A 21,245-nucleotide genomic window follows, 5' to 3' on the forward strand; every position below is an offset into this window, starting at 1 on the left:
GCATGACAATGATCCCAAACACACCGCCCGGGCAACGAAGTAGTGGCTTCGTAAGAAGCATTTCAAGGTCCTGGAGTGGCCTAGCCATTCTCCAGATCTCAACCCCATAGAAAATCTTTGGAGGGAGTTGAAAGTCCGTGTTGCCCAGCAACAGCCCCAAAACATCACTGCTCTAGAGGAGATCTGCATGGAGGAATGGGCCAAAATACCAGCAACAGTGTGTGAAAACCTTGTGAAGACTTACAGAAAACGTTTGACCTCTGTCATTGCCAACAAAGGGTATATAACAAAGTATTGAGATAAACTTTTGTTATTGACCAAATACTTATTTTCCACCATAATTTGCAAATAAATTCATAAAAAATCCTACAATGTGATTTTCTGGATTTCTTTTTCTCATTTTGTCTGTCATACATGTCTGTCATACAGGCCTCTCTCATCTTTTTAAGTGGGAGAACTTGCACAATTGGTGGCTGACTAAATACTTTTTTGCCCCACTGTACGTGATAGAGTTTGCAGTTTGCTGTGTTATCCAACTGATCTTGTGTCCTTTCTGTCATCCTGTGAACCCCGTTCATTGCTGGTCGCTGCTATATTTTAATGTACAGTGCATTCGGAAAGGATTCAGACCCCGTGACTTTTCCCATATTTTGTTATGTTACAGCCTTATTCTAAAATGGATTAAATTGTTTATTTTCCCTCATCAATCTACACACAATACCCCATAATGACAAAGTGAAAACAGGTTTTTAGAAATGTTTGCAAATGTATTCAAAATTAAAACAGAAATACCTTATTTATATAAGTATTCAGATCAGTTGCACTCAAGGACATTCAGAGACTTGTCCCGAAGCCACTCCTGCGTTGTCTTGGCTGTGTGCTCTGGGTCGTTGTCCTGTTGGAAGGTGAACCGTCGCCCCAGTCTGTGGTCCTGAGCGCTCTGGAGCAGGTTTTCATCAGGGATCTCTTTGTACATTGCTACGTTCATCTTTCTCTCGATCCTGATTAGTTTTTATTTATTTATTTATTTAACCTTTATTTAACCAGGTAGGCAAATTGAGAACACGTTCTCATTTACAATTGCGACCTGGCCAAGATAAAGCAAAGCAGTTCGACACATACAACAACACATAGTTACACATGGAGTAAAACAAACATATAGTCAATAATACAGTGAAAAAAAAATAAGTCTATATACAATGTGAGCAAGTGAGGTGAGATAAGGGAGGTGAAGGCAAACAAATATATGTATAAATAAATAAAATAAATAAATAAAAATATAAAAGGCCATGGAGGTGAAGTGAATACAACACAGCAAGTAAAATAAAACTAAAAAAAAACCCTGGAATGGTTGGTTTGCAGCGGAAGAAAGTGCAAAGTAGAGACAGAAAATAATGGGGTGCAAAGGAGCAAAATAAATTAATAAAATAAATACAGTAGGTAAAGAGGTAGTTGTTTGGGCTAAATTGTAGATGGGTTATGTACAGGTGCAGTAATCTATGAGCTGCTCTGACAGCTGGTGCTTAAAGCTAGTGAGGGAGATAGGTGTTTCCAATTTCAGAGATTTTTGTAGTTCGTTCCAGTCATTGGCAGCAGAGAACTGGAAGGAGAGGCGTCCAAAGGAAGAATTGGTTTTGGGGGTGACTAGAGAGATATACCTGCTGGAGCGCGTGCTACAGATAGGTGCTGCTATGGTGACCAGCGAGCAGAGATAAGGGGGGACTTTACCTAGCAGGGTCTTGTAGATGACCTGGAACCAGTGGGTTTGGCGACGAGTATGAAGCGAGGGCCAGCCAACGAGAGTGTACAGGTCGCAGTGGTGGGTAGTATATGGGGCTTTGGTGACAAAACGGATGGCACTGTGATAGACTGCATCCAATTTATTGAGTAGGGTTTTGGAGGCTATTTTGTAAATGACATCACCGAAGTCGAGGATTGGTAGGATGGTCAGTTTTACAAGGGTATGTTTGGCAGCATGAGTAAAGGATGCTTTGTTGCGGAATAGGAAGCCAATTCTAGATTTGACTTTGGATTGGAGATGTTTGATGTGAGTCTGGAAGGAGAGTTTACAGTCTAACCAGACACCTAGGTATTTGTAGTTGTCCACATATTCTAAGTCAGAACCGTCCAAAGTAGTGATGTTGGACAGGCGGGCAGGGGCAGGCAGCGATCGGTTGAAGAGCATGCATTTGGTTTTACTTGTATTTAAGAGCAGTTGGAGGCCACGGAAGGAGAGTTGTATGGCATTGAAGCTCGCCTGGAGAGTTGTTAACACAGTGTCAAAAGAAGGGCCAGAAGTATACAGAATAGTGTCGTCTGCGTAGAGGTGGATCAGAGAATCACCAGCAGCAAGAGCGACATCATTGATGTATACAGAGAAGAGAGTCGGTCCAAGAATTGAACCCTGTGGCACCCCCATAGAGACTGCCAGAGGCCCGGACAACAGACCCTCCGATTTGACACACTGAACTCGATCAGAGAAGTAGTTGGTGAACCAGGCGAGGCAATCATTAGAGAAACCAAGGCTGTCGAGTCTGCCAATGAGGATGTGGTGATTGACAGAGTCAAAAGCCTTGGCCAGGTCAATGAATACGGCTGCACAGTATTGTTTCCTATCGATGGCGGTTACGATGTCGTTTATGACCTTGAGCGTGGCTGAGGTGCACCCATGACCAGCTCTGAAACCAGATTGCATAGCGGAGAAGGTGTGGTGGGATTCGAAATGGTCGGTAATCTGTTTGTTGACTTGGCTTTCGAAGACCTTAGAAAGGCAGGGTAGGATAGATATAGGTCTGTAGCAGTTAGGGTCAAGGGTGTCCCCCCCTTTGAAGAGGGGGATAACCGCAGCTGCTTTCCAATCTTTGGGGATCTCGGACGACACGAAAGAGAGGTTGAAGAGGCTAGTAATAGGGGTGGCAACAATTTCAGCAGATAGTTTTAGAAAGAAAGGGTCCAGATTATCTAGCCCGGCTGATTTGTAAGGGTCCAGATTTTGCAGCTCATTTAGGACATCAGCTGACTGTATTTGGGAGAAAGAGAAATGGGGGAAGCTTGGGCGAGTAGCAGAGGGGAGGGCAGTGCTGTTGTCCGGGGTAGGGGCAGCCAGATGGAAAGCATGGCCAGCCGTGGAAAAATGCTTATTGAAATTCTCAATTATAGTGGATTTGTCGGTGGTGACAGTGTTTCCTATCTTCAGAGCGGTTGGAAGCTGGGAGGAGGTGTTCTTATTCTCCATGGACTTTACGGTGTCCCAGAACTTTTTTGAATTTGTGTTGCAGGAAGCAAATTTCTGCTTGAAAAAGCTAGCCTTGGCTGTTCTAACTGCCTGTGTATATTGGTTTCTGGCTTCCCTGAAAAGTTGCATATCACGGGGGCTGTTCGATGCTAATGCAGAACGCCATAGGATGTTTTTCTGTTGGTTAAGGGCAGTCAGGTCAGGAGAGAACCAAGGGCTATATCTGTTCCTGGTTCTAAATTTCTTGAATGGGGCATGCTTATTCAAGATGGTGAGGAAGGCATTTTTAAAAAATGACCAGGCATCCTCTACTGACGGGATGAGATCGATATCCTTCCAGGATACCCCGGCCAGGTCGATTAGAAAGGCCTGCTCGCTGAAGTGTTTCAGGGAGCGTTTGACAGTGATGAGTGGAGGTCGTTTGACCGCTGACCCATTACGGATACAGGCAATGAGGCAGTGATCGCTGAGATCTTGGTTGAAAACAGCAGAGGTGTATTTGGAGGGCAAGTTTGTTAGGATGATATCTATGAGGGTACCCGAGTTTACGGAATTGGGGTGGTACCTGGTAGGTTCATTGATAATTTGTGTGAGATTGAGGGCATCAAGCTTAGATTGTAGGGTGGCTGGGGTTTTGAGCATGTTCAAATTTAGGTCGCCTAGCAGCACGAACTCTGAAGATAGATGGGGGGCAATCAGTTCACATATAGTGTCCAGAGCACAGCTGGGGGCAGAGGGTGGTCTATAGCAGGCGGCAACGGTGAGAGACTTGTTTTTAGAGAGGTGGATTTTTAAAAGTAGAAGTTCAAATTGTTTGGGAACAGACCTGGATAGTAAGACAGAACTCTGCAGGCAGTCTTTGCAGTAGATTGCAACACCGCCCCCTTTGGCCGTTCTATCTTGTCTGAAAATCTTGTAATTGGGGATGAAAATATCTGAGTTTTTGGTGGTCTTTCTAAGCCAGGATTCAGACACGGCTAAAACATCCGGGTTGGCAGAGTGTGCTAAAGCAGTGAACAAAACAAACTTAGGGAGGAGGCTTCTAATGTTAACATGCATGAAGCCAAGGCTATTACGGTTACAGAAGTCATCAAAAGAGAGCGCCTGGGGAATAGGAGTGGAGCCAGGTACTGCAGGGCCTGGATTCACCTCTACATCACCAGAGGAACAGAGGAGGAGTAGGATAAGGGTACGGCTAAAAGCTATGAGAATTGGTCGCCTAGAGCTACTGGAGCAGAGAGTAAGAGGAGGTTTCTGGGGGCGATAAAATAGTTTAAAGGAATAATGTACAGACAAAGGTATGGTAGGATGTGAATACAGTGGAGGTAGACCTAGGTATTGAGTGATGATGAGAGAGATATTGTCTCTAGAAACATCATTGAAACCAGGTGATGTCATCGCATATGTGGGTGGTGGAACTGAGAGGTTGGATATGGTATAGTGAACAGGGCTAGAATCTCTACAGTGAAATAAGCCAATAAACATTAACCAGAACAGCAATGAACAAGGCATATTTACATTAAGGAGAGGCATGCTTAATCGGGTGATCAATAAGGGTCCAGTGAGTAGAGGTTGGTTGGGGTCGTGGCGATCCAGACAGCTGGCCGGGTATGTGGCTCTCGGTAGCAGCATGGGATGGAGGTCTGTTTGTAGATACCTCGTGCGTTTCCGTCGGTAAGTTAGTGGGGTTCCGTGTAGTGGGGTTCCGTGTGGAAGAGGGGATCAATCCAAATTGGCAGAATAGATATAGTGACCCAAGGAGAAAAAAAATAAATAAAAAATAAAAATAAAAATAAATAATAGTTGTCCGGTATGCTTATTCAGGTAGCAGCCGATAAGACAGCTAACGATTAGCGGGCCTCAGGTGAGCGTTCAGGTAACGTCGGGACGGAGGTGCCAGTTGGATAAATCCCTCGGGCAGATAACGTCGGCAGTCAGACGTGAAGGCCCGGTGGGGTTCCGTATCTGCAGCAGCAACAAAAGAAACGTGTCCGGATGGTGATGGAACTCCTCAGCTGGCTAGCTCCAGGATGATTTGAGTATGCTCCGGGGTCGACGTAAGCCAATCGTCACACGGTTTGCAGCTAGCTAGCTGCGAAGTCAAGGTGCAAGTGACCAGAGCCTGCGGCTGGAATCCGGGGAAACTGAGAGAGAAGAAAAGTCCCGGAATGCTCCGGTCCGAGTCGCGTTGCACAAAAGTGCCGGTAGATTATCGAGCTAGAGGAATAGCTGATGACCACAACACGAGGGCAGCTGAAAACCAACGCTAGCCAGCAAACCGGCTAATTTCGGGGCAGCTACAGATTAGCTTCTGGCTAGCTATCGGAGTAGCTACCGGTTAGCTTTCAGGCTAGCTTCTGAATTAGCCCCTGGCTGGCTTCCACGATGGATTTTCAGTTTGAGGTAAATATTACTTTTTAGTAATTGGTGAAGCGGGTTGCAGGAAAGCTTTTGCAGGAAAGCTTTTGTAGTTGAGTTCTTGGATAATAAAATAAATAAAAGATAAGTGAAGAGAGGTGTAAATATATATACAGGACACAAACAATACGGAACAGAAAAAGACGTCTGAACTGCTAAGCAACCTTGGGGGAAAGCAAGACCCTGCCGCTGAAAAACATCCCCACAGCATGATGCTGCCACCACCATGCTTCACCGTAGGGATGGTGCTGGGTTTCTTGCAGACGTGATGCTTGGCATTCAGGCCAGAGTTAAATCTTGGTTTCATCAGACCAGAGAATCTTGTTTCTCATGATCTGAGAGTCCTTTAGGTGCCTTTTGGCAAACTCCAAGCAGACTGTCATGTGCCTTTACTGAGGAGTGGCTTCTGTCTGGCCACTCTATCATAAAGGCCTGATTGGTGGAGTGCTGCAGAGATGGTTGTCTTTCTGGAAAGTTTTCCTATCTCCACAGAGGAACTCTGGAGCTCTGTCAAAGTTACCATTGGGTTTTTGGTCACCTCCCTGACCAAGGCCCTTCTCCCCCTATTGCTCAGTTTGGCTGGGTGGCCAGCTCTAGGAAGAGTCTTGGTGCTTCCAAACTTCTTCCATTTAACAATGATGGAGGCTGCTGTGTTCTTGGGGACCTTGAATGATGCAGAAATGTTTTGGTACCCTTCCCCAGATCTGTGCTTCCACACAATCCTGTCTCGGAGCTCTACGGACAATTTCTTCGACTTCATGGCTTGGTTTTTGCTCTGACATGCACTGTCAACTGTGGGACCTTATGTGGTGTGTGTCTTTCCAAATCATGTCCAATCAATTGTATTTACCACAGAGGAACTCCAATGAAGTTGTAGCATCATCTCAAGTATGATCAATGGAAATTGATGCACCTGAGCTTAATTTTGAGTCTCATAGCAGAGGGTCTAAATACTTATGTAAATAATGTGTTTCTGTTTTTTATTTGTAATACATTTGCAACAATTTCAAAAAAATAGTTTTTGCTTTGTCATTATGGGGTAATGTGTGGGAAGATTGATGAGGAAAATTGTTTATTTAATCCATTTTAGAATAAGGCTGTAACTTAACAAAATGTGGAAAAAGGGAAGTGGTCTGAACACTTTTCGAATGCACTGTATATTTTCCACACATACATTTAAGAATATAGAATATCACCATATTTCACTGTTTATATAATGACAATGGTTTCATCTCCTTTTGTCTTCATAAAGGCACAGGCATGATTTCAGGAACAGTGGAAGATAATCTGAAGTACCTAGTCAACGGGTCCCTGAGCCACAGTTTCATCGATGCCAGCTTCAGTTTCTTTGAAACCTTGAGTGTTACAGACAAACTGAATGCTAAGGCCAACTACAAAATTGAAGCCTCAAGTCCTCTGGGCCTGCAGACCTCTCTGTACTACTCAGCAATGTCAGAATCCACTTCTGAAGAGGTCACAGGGGATGGTAGCTTGGATGGAACCATCAGAGTGGGCTCATGGAAAGCCGACTCCACCTACAGACATAACTATGCCATTCGCCCCCTCGATAGAGAAGGAAGAGGAGAGTCCAACCTGCGGGTGAACTCCCCACTTATCCAGGCTCAGAACATGATCAAGGGAGTGTATGCCAATGACGAGTTGTCCATTGTGTCCAAAACCAATGTGCAGGACGATGCTCTCAAGCATGTGGCAGAGCTCAAGTACAAGGATGGCCAACTATCTCTGAAGTGTGATGCTGTTTCCAATGCCCTGGGCAATATACTTAAGAACAAAGTTGAACTTGGAATCTCCAGTGAGGTAATCATTCTGAGAGTTGAGTCCCAGGCTGATGATGCAACAAACCAGGCTTACTCCCTTCTCACAGGTTCCCTGAATATGGACGGTCTTGAAGTCAACTCTGAAGGCTCCCTTACCGTTAAAGGTGGCCGTGGATTGCATAAGGCCACTGTGACAGTGAACAGAAATGGCCTGGTTACCAGTGGCACCAACAGCCTGCAGTGCAGTCCCTTGACGTTTGAGAACATCTACAATGGGGGCATAGATAGTAGTGGAGCCTCCCTGACCTCCACGACCAAAGGAATGGCTGAAGACAGTAGAGCCGAGCTAAGCTTCGTGGGCAGAATATCAAGTACTGAGGCTTCTCTAGGGAGTGCCTTCAGAGGCAACGCCTATGATTCAAACGCAAGAAGTACAACAAACCTGGTATTGAACAGGCGGGGTTTAATCTTCTCCAACAACATGAAGGGATCTCTGCAGAACATGAAGACAGAAAACACCCATAGTCTGACTCTCACATTATGGACCCTGGCCTTCCGCTCTAAGACAGACAACTTAATCTGTGAGGACGCCTCCTACAAGCATGATATAAAGGTTGACGTAAAGCCTTTTGTTACCTCCATTGACATGAAAAATTATCTCAAGCTCTTTGACGTCCATATGAACAATGAAGGCCAGGTAAAAATGGAGCCTACCAAGCTGGACCTGAGTGGAAGTTTAAGAGGAGCCTACGGAGACGAACATGAGCTCAGACACACTTATGAAATAAACTATGCTGACCTAGCTGGCACTCTGAAGTGTAGTACAACTGGGAAGATAATGGATGCACAGATGAGCCACAACTGTGAAATTGAGATTGCAGGACTGACCTCCAAGTCTAACTGTGAAGCAAGGATAAACTCAGAATCATTACGTTTTGTCAGCACTATTCGCACCTTGGCACTGCCATTTAGTGTCACTGTCAATGCCATAATCAACAGTGATGGTGAGGTGGACCTGTTTGGGAAGCACACTGGGCAGCTCTACAGCAAATTGCTTGTGAAAGCAGAGCCTCTTGCTCTTGCTTACTCACATGACTGCCGGGCCACAACCACACATATGCTGGAGAGTTGGGAATCTTCTGCTCACCTGGATAACAAGTTTGATGGTCTTCTAACACCCAGTGAACAGTCATTAACCTGGAAAACTAAATCCAAGTTTGACAACCACGCTTATAATCAAGACGTCAGCACTTACAACAATGCTCAGATGCTTGGAATTGAGTTTGAGGGAATAGTATCTACAAACCTTTTAAACGAGGCTGGAGAGGGTGGAGACAAAAGGTCAGAGAAGGAAAACCAAGAATTCAGTGTCTCCGGTTTCCTGAAGTATGACAAGAACAGTAACTCACATATCATCAAGCTTCCCTTCATTAAAAGCTTTCCTGCTGCTTTTGATCTTCTCAAGACTGCTGTTGTCAGTGCTCTGGAGGCCATGCAACAATATATCATCAGCTTAGACATTAACCAGCTAATTGGTGGGCTAAGAGTCCATTTGGACAATCTGCCGCAGCAAGTCAGTGACTTCATGACAGGGATTGATTTGGAGAACAAAGTGAATGATGTGAAAGAGAAACTGATTATTTTGACACAAGAGTATGCTGTGACACTGGAAGACTTGGAAGCCTCTGTGGAGAATCTTAAGGTGAACATTGAAAAAACCCTGATTGATATTGCAACCAAAATCAGTGACCTGATTGCAACAGTCAGGGGCAGCATTGAGAGCGGAGACTTGTCAGACGCCATTTCAAATGTCCTCTCACAAATTAGAAATATGCTGAAGGATGTTGATTACCATTTTAATATCAGAGAGACAATTGTCAGAGTCATTGATGCAATTGAGGATGTCATCAGACAGATTGATCTTCAGAAGCTAGGAGACAGCAGTGTTGCCTGGTTGGGGGACATTGATAGTAGATTTAGAATCAAAGAAAAACTTCAAGATAAAATTTGTGAATTGAAACAGGTTATCGAGACCTTTGATGTCACAATGTTTTTCCAGGATCTGAGGGATTACACCCTCTCAATCAACTTTGACTTTGCTAAATATGTGGAGCAGCTAACTGCTAAGATTCCCACTGAGCAGATGGCCAGGGTCCTTGAATCTATAAAGGATGTGATTGTCAACTGGATTGAAGAATATGAAATTGCAGACAAAATCAATGCTATGTTTTCTTATATCAGAGATCTGCTTCTCAGGTATGAGTTTGACAAGAGATTTGAAGTATTCATGGATCAGACTGTAGTACTCATCAAGGAATTCCGAATCCAAGAAACTGTGCAATCACTGGTTGATGCTTTGAAATCTATAGATGTTGAAGTCATGTATGACAAAGTTATGCAACTACTGGATGGGTCTGTAAATCAGTTCAAATCAATTGACTTCAAGCAAAGTATTGATGAGCTAAAGGAATACATTTGCTCAGTCATCAAGATTATAAAGGAATTTGATTACAATGTGTTTGTTGATGATGCTAACCAGAAGATCAGTGAACTAACAAGTTATGTTAATAATCAGATTGAAGCCTATGGAATTGCACAAAAAATAGAGGCCTCCAGAGAATTTGTTAGAAAGATCCAGGGTTCTATCTTCAAATACTTGGAACAACTCAAAGAGACAAGAATTGCAGAAGTCGTGAAGATGATGAAAGATGTGATTGACACTACAGCCTTCAACGATATAAAGACAATTGTACAGCAAGCCCTTCAAGACATGAGAGATAGAGTTGATGGCATGAACATTAGAGAGGAGATACTCATCTATCTGCAAAGGGCAAGTGACTCCTATACCAACATGGTTGCCTACATTTCTGTTCAGTTCAACAAACTGATTGAGGAAATCCGCAGGGTGGTTGAGGACCAAGATATATTAAACCAGATCAGTCAGGCTGTGGATGGTGTTCTGGATGCACTGAAGACAGCAGAGGTTGAGATTCCCTCTTTTGTAGTGCCTCTCACTGACCTCGTCATTCCCGCCATCCAAATCAACCTGAACAGGCTGCAGGACATAAGCATTCCGCCTCAAATCTCAGTCCCTGAGTTCACCATCCTGAGTTCTTACACTGTCCCAGCCATGAACATAGATTTTGAGGAAATCAAAGAAAAAATAATTGCATTCATTGACCAAGTAAGAGAATATGAGGTTCCAATGCCTCCACCCGAGGCCATCTTTGGAGACTTGAGAGCACTTTACTTATCCGACCTCCCAGACTTGACCTTCCCAGAAATAACTATTTTAGAGATCAAGCTTCCAGCCATCAACCTCCCAAAGTTGAATCTGGAGAACTTTGAAATCACAATGCTTCCAATTCCGGAGTTCAAGTTCCCTCAGGTCCACAGTGAAGTTCAAATTCCTGCTTTTGGCAAGCTCTATGGCGAGTTTAGAGTGAACTCCCCCCATTACACTCTTGTGACAGTAGCCTCATTAGAGAACTCAACAACAATTAATTTGAATAGAGATGCACCAGAGACTTCCAAGTTCACAGCCACGCTTACTTCTCAGGCCAAATCAGCCTTTGAATTCCTTGACTACTCCTTGGATGCCACTGCTCGTCTAGAAGCTTCTCAGATGGAAACATTGGTGTTTACTGAGACTGTGAATGTCACCCACATGGTCTTCTCTATAGATCACGAGGGATCACTGACTTTCAGCGCACCCTCTGCAGAAGCAACAGCAAAGACCACTGCTAAGGCCACTACTGAGATGTACACAGCTGATCTGGTAAACAACATTGCACTGTCCCTAAAGAGTGGAATTTCTGCATCAATAGACACTACCTACAGCCACAACTTGAACATCCCAGCTGTTGAAACATCAAGCCAAGCCACCATGACCCAGACTGCAGCAGCCAGTTTTGAATCTGGTATTATTTCTGTGACTGTTGGAAATGAAGGAAGTGGAAAGTGGTCCATTCAAGACTACTCAGATGAAGGCACACACAAAAACAATCTAGAATTCAACATCAATGTTATCACTGCGAAATTAACCTTTGTTGGAGAAACTGAAAGCAAGGTCTTGAAAATGAAACAAACCATGAATGCTGAATCTGTCATTTTCAGCCACTTCACTGTTGATGCCAGGGCTGAGACAGAACTTCCTTTCGTCAAGAGCAGTATTGCGGTTTTAAATGGAGATGCCCATGTGGGAGACCTAAAGATTGCACTCACAGCCTCCCACAATGCAGAGCTTATGGGAAGAATGAGTGGAACCATATCTAACACTTTGGAATTTTTGGTCCATCCTTTTGAGATTGTCCTAGATTGCAAAAACGAAGGAAATTCAAAGGTTATCTTCCCATTGAAACTCACAGGAAAGTTTGATCTCCAAAATGAATTTGGTGTGATACTTAACTCTGAAATGCAGCACGCCTGCTGGGCTGGCTTAGCTCGATTCAATCAGTACAAGTACTATCATAATTTCACCATGGACAACAATCAGAAAGACATTGGAATCTATGCAGCAATGAACGGTGAAGCCAATGTTGACTTTTTGACCGTTCCCCTCACCATCCCTGAGATGACAGTGCCTTATCTTAGATTGAAAACACCTCACATTCAAGAACTTTCTCTTTGGGAGCATGCTGGCCTCAAGGAACTTCTAACCACCCCTAGGCAATCATTTGAAATGAACCTAAAGCTTCAGTATCAGAAGAACCCTGACATGCACACCATTGATTATGACCTACATCCCTTCTACAATGCAATTAGTAATTTAGACATTTTTAGGGCTCACTTTGAGTTAGGGAGAAACAAACTTGTAAACCTTCTGACAACCTCTTACAATGAAGCCAAGACACATTTTGACAAATATAAGATTGACACATCCAACCAACCTCCCAGGTTCGTCACAGTCCCTGGATACAAAATACCCATCCTGAATATTGAAGTCTCTAGCTTCAGAGCAGAGTTACCTGCATTTGGCTTTTTCATCCCTAAGGAGGTCAGTACACCAGGTTTTAAAGTTCCAACAATGGGTTTTTCTGTGCCATCTTATACCCTGGTGCTGCCATCTCTGGAGCTGCCAGTCTTACGTATTCCTGAGACATTGAGTGAGCTGACCCTTCCTTCATTCACACTGCCTGCCATTCAGAACAACATCATGATCCCTGCCATGGGCAACATGACATGCGATTTCTCTTTCAAGTCCACTGTGATTACCCTGACTGCTAATGTAGGCCTCTATAACCAGTCTGACATTGTTGCCCGATTCGGAGCTTCCTCAACTTCTGTGTTTGATATTCTAAAAGGTAAACTTGACGGGTCTACCAGCCTGACAAGGTCAAGGGGTTTAAAACTTGCCACTGCTCTGTCCTGGGAGCACCAGAACATAGAAGGCAGCCACGACTGTACTGTTAGTCTCTCTAAAAGGAACATGGAAGCTTTTCTGGCAACTGTTGCAAGAGTCAACCTTCCCTTTGTGAGTCTGGAATTGAGTCAGGAACTTCTTGGAAATACCAAGACCAAACCAAATGTAGCCTCCAAGATTAAACTAAAATACATGCTTAATATGCCACTGATTGAGGCTGTAGGCAAGGGGAACATTGATCAAAACATGGCATTGGAGGGACTTACATCTTATGTCTCACTGGAGACCTCTACCAAAGGAAAAACTGACATAACAGTAAAAAGGATTGTTTACTATGGAGCTATAGACAACGAGGCTAACATTTACCTAAATGCAAATGGCTTGCGATCCACAGTGAAAACTGACCTAGACTCCAACCTTGTTTACGATAAGGTTACCATATTGAATCTGAACATCAATAACAACCTAGCTCTTGAGGCATCTCTGAGGCGTGTGTATGCAACTTTGAATTGCACCTGCAACAATATGGTTAACATTGTTTGGGCAGGGTTTGATACAAATGGGAAGCACTCTGTTAAAGCAAACTTAGACTTTGTTCCTCTAACAACACTGACAGCTAAGGTAGACATTGATGCAACCCAACCATTCGATTACATGGATCTTCCGGGTGACGCAGGAGTGGATCAAAAATATTATCTTTCCATCACTGCAGATAAGCAGACATTCAGCTGGAGTGGCAGAGAGCAACTTGCTTCTGTTATACATTCCTGTGACTTACTTCTGTCAAATGATGAGGCTGAAGTGAAGATAGATATTGCTGAATCTGTGGAAGGATCTCTTGCTTTCCTGAAGTCTGTCCGGCTCCCTGTCTACCAGAAGACTATTTGGGATGTGCTTAAGTTAGAGCAGGTCTCCAGAATGGATGAAATGCAATTCCTCAATCTGTCCACTACTGTAGTTTACACAAAGAACAAAGAGGGACTAATTTTCACTTTACCATCCAAATTATTTGAGAATGGGGTCACCTTCAATATCCCAGAATTGACACTAGCAGTGCCTAGCTGGGTGAAAGAGATCCCAAAGGCTGTAAGGACGATTGACATGCGATTCCAAAATATTGATCTCCCAGATCAGGTCTCAGTGCCACCTGTCATCGATGTTCCAGCTTTCGATGTACCCTTCACCACTCTCCATGTGCCAGCCTTCTCAATTGATTTGAAGAATTTGGAGATCCCTACGATGATAAGCACCACTGGCTTTGACATCATGCTGCCTGGTCTGCCCAAGGTGGAAATTCCCAGTTTTGATATTGATACAGAGTTTCTACAGAACAGAATGTCCTTCCTGTCAGTGAAGCTGCGACAGTATGAAATCACTATCTCATCATTTACCTTCCCCAAGTCCATTACCATTGGTGAGCACACCATTCATTTGGATGAGATTGCTAGTCAGATTTCCAACTTTGAAATGCCAAGCATTACCATCCCAGAACAGAAGATTGAAATCCCTGAAATCTCCCTGAACTTGCCTGTAAGTGTGTTTATCCCAGCCTTCGGTGCCCTCTCCACCACTGTGAAGGTGTTATCCCCAATTTACAATGTGACATCAACTGCAAACCTGGAAAACAAGGAGTCCAACGTTGTCACTTCACTGAAGTCCATCTGTACCTCCACTATGATCTTCCTGGAGTATGACCTCGATGGTAAGATTTGAAAAATTTACTTTAGATTACTTTCTCCAAGTACTTTCAGGTTTACATTTATTTTTGTATATTTGTCCCTGCAGCCACCGCCACTCTTCGTTTTGAAAAAGGAGCAGTCCGCATGAATGGGAAATGCAACTTGGTTCACAGTGACATAAATGTCGACTGGCAGCATGTCTTCTCACAAAATCTCAGGTAAAATATGTTATGAAAGTAAGACTGATGCTTTCGAAAATACAACGCTACCAAATAATAAGATAACAACATATTTTTCTGATTTAAATGTAATCTCTTTTCTTAGGATGAAACGGCAAGCCTCTCCTGATGCTATGTAAGTACCACAAGATAATTCGATTTTTTATTTTACTAGGCAAGTGAGTTAAGAACAAATTCTTATTTACAATGATGGCCTACCGGGGAACAGCCTTGTTCAGGGCCAGAACGGGGAACCTGGGCAAACTTTCGGTTACTGGCCCAACACTCTAACCACTAGGCGACCTGCCGCCCCAGACATCCTGTACATTTCTACCTTTCAGCCCAGATTTTCAGCCCAGATTTTCCCCAACAGACAGATCATAATCGCATAAAAATCTAACCAAGTGTCCTTTATCTTTCAGTGTATCTCGTCATACTTTGAATGTGGATATCACCAGCCCAACCTTTGTTGATGTGAGCTTCCGCTATGCTTCCCGCAAGGATGGCATCACCAATTCCATGGCTTCCCCATCTATTGGTTTCCTCGGATTCCTTTTTACTTGGAGGTCACCTTCACAGGTGTACGGAAAAGTGTTCAGTCGCTACCTGGTAAGACACATCTGAATTCTTGGAACTTTTTTTATATGCATACTACACACCTCTGCCTATAAATTGTCAAACTGAAAGCTTAGAGTATTCAAGATGTTATTTTCTATGGACACAATACATAGCTTTATTTGTTGTTGCCTTAATCAGTGTTTATACTGAAGGAATGAGACAAACAATTCTAATCCCCTCTTACTTGTTCCTTATCCATCCAGTCTACCCCTGATAAGGATACGGACATTGTGAGTGTCAAAGCCACTCTGAAGAGCTCTGAGAAGTTGAGTTTCCAGGTTGCCTGGAACATGGATACCATGCATTACACCATCGAAGGGCTCAAAGAGCGGATGCCTGCCATCACAGATGCGCTGCTCAAATTCATAAACAAGTATCACACAGCTCACTTTGGCTTCAGTGTAAACCGTGCCTCCATTAAGCTGAAGAACTCTGTCTCCAACATCATTGAGAGAGCCTATCATGAGGTCCCATTGGGTTTTGATACACTACAGAATTCTATGAGAGAGATGTTTAGGAATGCAGCTGACAGTATACCGTCTATCGACATCACTGAACTGCTTAACAGTGTTCTTACGTTCCTGCGTGAGACTAATTTTGCTCTGCCCGGAATAGAGGAGAGACTTTCTGGACAGGAGCTCTACGAGAGGGCCAGTCGCTCTGTGTCTGCAACCATTGACCGGGCTGCCCAAAGGTTCTCAAATCTCATGGAGACCATAACTGATATAATTGAAAGTTTCATTAAAGGCGTTCAGTTCACAATCCCTGGTAGCAATGTAGTTGTCAACGGAAACAAGATTGTTGCCAACCTGAGGTCTGCCATGAGTGCCATCCAGGATGAGATGACCAAGGTAGTGAGACACTTGGAGGACGTGAGTCTGGAGGAGCTGATCCAGGAAGTTCATGATCTCCTGCAGCTATGTTTCCAGAGGGCAGCAGAGTTCCTTGCCTCTCTGAAGACACAAGACCTGAAGGAAATTTTGCGTTCTCTTGAGCGTGACATGCACGTGACAAAATCTGAAGCTGGTGAGTACAAAGATACTGCCAAAATAAAGATCCAGGAAATCTATAACGAGGTGACAGTGGATCGTGTGAACAATGACCTCAAGGAGCTTGTCGATTTTTTTCAGTCTCACTTTTATGGGGGACTCAATGAATTTATTGACCTAATGGAGCAGGCATCGCAGAACACAGCTCCATACATAAGAGTAACATTGAAAAAGATGGACATTGATGTTCCCCTTCCCTTCTTTTGGAAGTCTTTCAGTGAGTGGCCAACACAGACCAGGCAGTGAGTGAGCGAGCAATGCTTATTACCACCACTTGAATAAGAACAGCTAACTAAATATACTTTGCTATATGAAAAGAAAACACTATACTAAGCACAGGAGGTTGGTGGCACCTTTATTGAGGGGAACGGGCTTGTGGTAATGGCTGGAGCGGAATCATTGGAATGGTATCAAATACACCAAACACATGGTTTCTGTAATTGATGCTATTCCATATGCTTCATTCCGGCCATTATTATGAGGCATTCTCCCCTCAGCAGCCTCCTGTGATACTAACATATACTTTATATTTGAGCTGTGACTTTGCTATGTGGAAAACCAAAAATTATTATACTAATACATACATATACATTATATTTGAGCTGTTATTATATATCACTGTGTTTCATTTTTAAAAGAGCTAGTTTTTTTTTAAATGCCTGAACAATCATATTTTTGATGACCATGTTAATTGAGACAATAAAGGGAATTTTTACAGGTATGGTCAACAACACATTTAATATGAGTTATTTCAAGTGTGATTCTTACATCCCAACAAATTAAGGAAGATGGTTCACACACATAAAGTACAGACTCCAGACTCTTCTTTTGTTCGAGCTCAAGTTAAAACCGTGTGGCCTTTAGATGGCAGGGTAGTCCAACTCATTGGAATACTTCTGGTTTTAGAATTCCAACTCTCTACTAAGAAAGCTAAAAACTTTTGTTTGCTACAGATGTTGGATCTTAATTTGATCACTCTTCGGTTGCTGAAAAACTTCCTGCACTGTAGGAAATGCAGATGAGCTTCGTGATTTACATAAATTAACTGAAAACCCGCACTAATACACGGCTATATTAACAGTATTGCACTTTTCATGTAGTCTAATTTTGGCCAGCTTATATCCTAACCACCGATCAAGCAACATTATGGACTAAACGTTCAACTCCTGTTGCTGCGGGATTATTTCACTGAGACAATACAGGTCAAATTAAGATCCTACATCTGTAGGTCCAGTTATTCACCCTTCACCCTGCCTCTTCTCTCCTTTTTGCCCTCCCTTCTTTCTCACTCCCAATATCCCATACAGCCTCTTGCTCTCTTTCATAATGTGTGCCACATTCCCCCTGCTTATTTCCCCTGGTTACCTGGTTGGACACTTAATGCTCCCCACTGCTATTTCATATACTCTATCAAAGAGGGGCCCATAACAAATGTTGCTAAGCTTGGTGGCTGTCATCTGTTTGGAATTCAGGGCTGTGATGGTTGCAAGAGAAAACTGTTTTTCCCACAGTAGTCTATCAAAAAGTGTTGTGTTTGAGCTTTGCTCTAAAATATATAAAATATCAAAATGTAGAAATGTATTATATCTCATAAATAACTAACATAAGAATAAAAAAGATTAAAGATCATTGTTGGAACGTGGAGTCAGAAAGGACGTTGGCTTCATGTATTACTTCATTATGAGCAATCTCCTTCAGATTAAAGTGACTAAGTCACATGTCCAGCTTGGACAAGTATCTGTATGAGTTTCATGTTCATTTCAGAAAATGTAAAAAATGAAAAGTTCAGTGTGGCTTTATTTTTAGGAGCAATCATACGTCATATTTCTTTAAATATTCATAGCAGTCAACAAATGAGGATGTGTTTTGGTGTTGGACGGTAGTAAATTAGTTTTTTTGTCATTTATTTCTATGAAAACATAGAAGTTGGACAGTCAAATATGGAGTTATACAGTTGTACACACCATTTTTTTCCTTTTCAATCCCACCCGCTGCTCTCTCCCCCTGACCCCAAAAATGAAAGAAAAAAACATTACACCCTCATCCTTACCATCCAATACCTAATTTATTTTTACATTGTCATACAAACACGATCACACACGATTACGTCTCTGGCAAATCAAATCAAATCAAATTTTATTAGTCACATGCGCCAAATACAACAGGTGTAGACCTTACAGTGAAATGCTTACTTACGAGCACCTAACCAACAGTGCAGTTTCAAAAAATACAGATAAGAATAAGAGATTACAAGTAATTAAAGAGCAGCCGTAAAAAATAACAATATATACAGGGGGGTGCCGGTACAGAGTCAATGTGCGGAGGCACCGGTTAGTTGAGGTAGTATGTACAGGTAGGTATCAGACAATCATGGAACTGAATCATACTGTATGTCCGCAGGTTACCTGGGCACCTACTGGCCTGCCAAGATGGTGCCACTGTAGGCTGCAGGTAGCCAAACTTAACTGACAAGGTAGTCTCTATAACACAAGCCATTGCTCAGATGTTAAAGTGACTTCAGAGGTCATTAATAAGATTTCCTATTGTTGAATACCCCTGAATTGGATTACTGCCAGCCATGAGTAATCTCATCTCTGTGAAGGAGTAACAAGGCTACGAAAGAAAACAAAATGTCTGTGATTTACGAGGTGCGTAAAAGGCAATAAAACATCCACTGTGAAACCCCCACCCCTTTCCCATAATATTCCTCCTGCACATTGCCAGCTGTGTGTTGAACTGGACAGTGATAAAACTCATATGACTTATTGTAAATTCTTGCAATGTTTCATCTCTGACCTTCAAGATCAGATGCAGCCTTGCTCCTGAGAGACTTTGTCATTAGCACCTTGCATCAGGATTGTATTAGTCAAAAGGTCAGTTTTCTTTCCATTAGGGCCTTGATGAAGACACACTGGCTACATAAAAAAGACACCAACGCCAGCCAGTAGCTTTCCTCTCACACCTGTTGACACCCTTCGCTCTTTGAAATTAAAAGGTTTTCCTTAAGTCAATCTGAGTTGACCTAACATAAACTTCACATAAAGGCAAATAAAAACAATATTCTGCCACTCTGAAATATTATGTGCAGATACTCATGATAATTGTGTGCAAAAGTAAAGTACCGCCTACCTTACTAAGAAGGATGCCCCCAAGAACAAATCTGCAAATGGAAGAGAGGCCCCACTGGGCACACCACGTCATTTCAACATGGACATTTGGGTATTATTTGGAGACGTTGATCAATGACATTTCAACCTTTATTCACCCACTCAAAAAGACAGCCAGAAGGTTGTTGAATTCCCAATGTGTTACTACTATTCTTTCAACCATCTAAAAGCACAAGCAAATTCCAATAAAAAAATGTCGGATTTTGGTTTAGTTGTCATCAACATGTGCTATCACTGCATTTTCAACCATTTAAAAGCACAACAAAGCCCTGGATCAGATCAAGCGTTAACAAGAAATAGCTGCTGCTTTGGCAGTGTCGGAGGTAGAGCTGTCAAATCAAAGTGGTTTCTCGTGTGATCATAGTTACAAAGCCACACCCGTCCCACTCATGTTAGAAGTTCAGAATGAGAAAGTGTAGGCTATATAGAAATAAGGACACTTAAATTTCGAAATCATCAAAATAGAGGAATTCTATCAGCCTAATTGAGGTGTAGATTACATCTCATGTGCTCGTGTTCGAACTTGTAAACAAAGCTGATTTCTCTTAATGTCACACTTTATGTATAATGCCGGGAGCCGCTTGTGGATTTGACAGCTCTAACGTAGGTCCACCTCAGACACTGCCAGAACAACCACTATTCAGGTGTCGGCTAGCGCGGATCTGATACCATCTAGCCCAAGGTTCAAATGGGAATACAATGTCAGATATTTTGTATTTTACAACAATTTAATGTCACTGTACTTTGTCTAATAGCACAACCAAAATGGCCTGGATTGCAATTGAAATTACATTAAAAGTACATAGTGCAAGGGATTCTGCTCATATTATTAAAGCAGTTGTGAAGATCTCCACAGACCTGTGACCTTTGCCTGCTATCTTGAGCATGTATACTTTCTATTATTACATAAGCAGATATTTACAGTTGAAGTCGGAAGTTTACATACACCTTAGCCAAATACATTTAAACTCAGTTTTTCACAATTCCTGACATTTAATCCTAGTAGAAATTCCCTGTCTTAGGTCAGTTAGGATCACCACTTTATTTTAAGAATGTGAAATGTCAGAATAATAATAGAGAGAATGATTTAGTTCAGCTTTTATTTATTTCATCGCATTCCCAGTGGGTCAGAAGTTTACATACACTCAATTAGTATTTGGTAGCACTGCCTTTAATTGTTTAACTTGGGTCAAACGTTTCGGTTAGCCTTCCACAAGCTTCCCACAATAAGTTGGGTGAGTTTTGGCCCATTCCTCCTGACAGAGCTGGTGTAACTGAGTCAGGTCTGTAGGCCTCCTTGCTCGCACACGCTTTTTCAGTTCAGCCCAAAACTGTTCTATAGGATTGAGGTCAGGGCTTTGTGATGGCCACTCCAGTACCTTGACTTTGTTGTCCTTAAGCCATTTTGCCACAACTTTGGAAGTATGCTTGGGGTTATTGTCCATTTGGAAGACCCATTTGCGACCAAGCTTTAACTTTATGACTGATGTCTTGAAATGTTGCTTCAATGTATCCACATATTTTCCTTCCTCATGAATGCCATCGATTTTGTGAAGTGCACCAGTCCCTCCTGCAGAAAATCACCCCCACAACATGATGCTGCCACCCCTGTGCTTCACGTTTGGGATGGTGTTCTTCGGCTTGCAAGTCTCCCCCTTTTTCCTCCAAACATAACAATGGTCATTATGGCCAAACAGTTCTATTTTTGTTTCATCAGACCA

General features: G+C 42.7%; 1 protein-coding gene across 2 annotated transcripts in view; it reads left to right on the plus strand.

The window, feature by feature from the left end:
* Nucleotides 1-17,986, plus strand: part of apoba (apolipoprotein Ba) — a 41,510-nt gene extending 23,524 nt beyond the window's left edge. For both annotated transcript variants that reach the window (XM_071382098.1, XM_071382099.1), the window contains exons 25-29: nucleotides 6,906-14,495; nucleotides 14,579-14,690; nucleotides 14,797-14,826; nucleotides 15,113-15,299; nucleotides 15,512-17,986. In XM_071382098.1, the coding sequence (XP_071238199.1) occupies nucleotides 6,906-14,495; nucleotides 14,579-14,690; nucleotides 14,797-14,826; nucleotides 15,113-15,299; nucleotides 15,512-16,603 (9,011 nt within the window). In that variant the 3' untranslated portion in view covers nucleotides 16,604-17,986. The remainder of the gene's footprint in view (nucleotides 1-6,905; nucleotides 14,496-14,578; nucleotides 14,691-14,796; nucleotides 14,827-15,112; nucleotides 15,300-15,511) is intronic.
* The last annotated feature ends 3,259 nt before the right edge of the window (nucleotides 17,987-21,245 follow it).

The sequence above is a fragment of the Salvelinus alpinus genome, chromosome 34, assembly GCF_045679555.1.
Source record: "Salvelinus alpinus chromosome 34, SLU_Salpinus.1, whole genome shotgun sequence".
In the NCBI taxonomy this organism is placed as follows: Eukaryota; Metazoa; Chordata; class Actinopteri; order Salmoniformes; family Salmonidae; genus Salvelinus; species Salvelinus alpinus.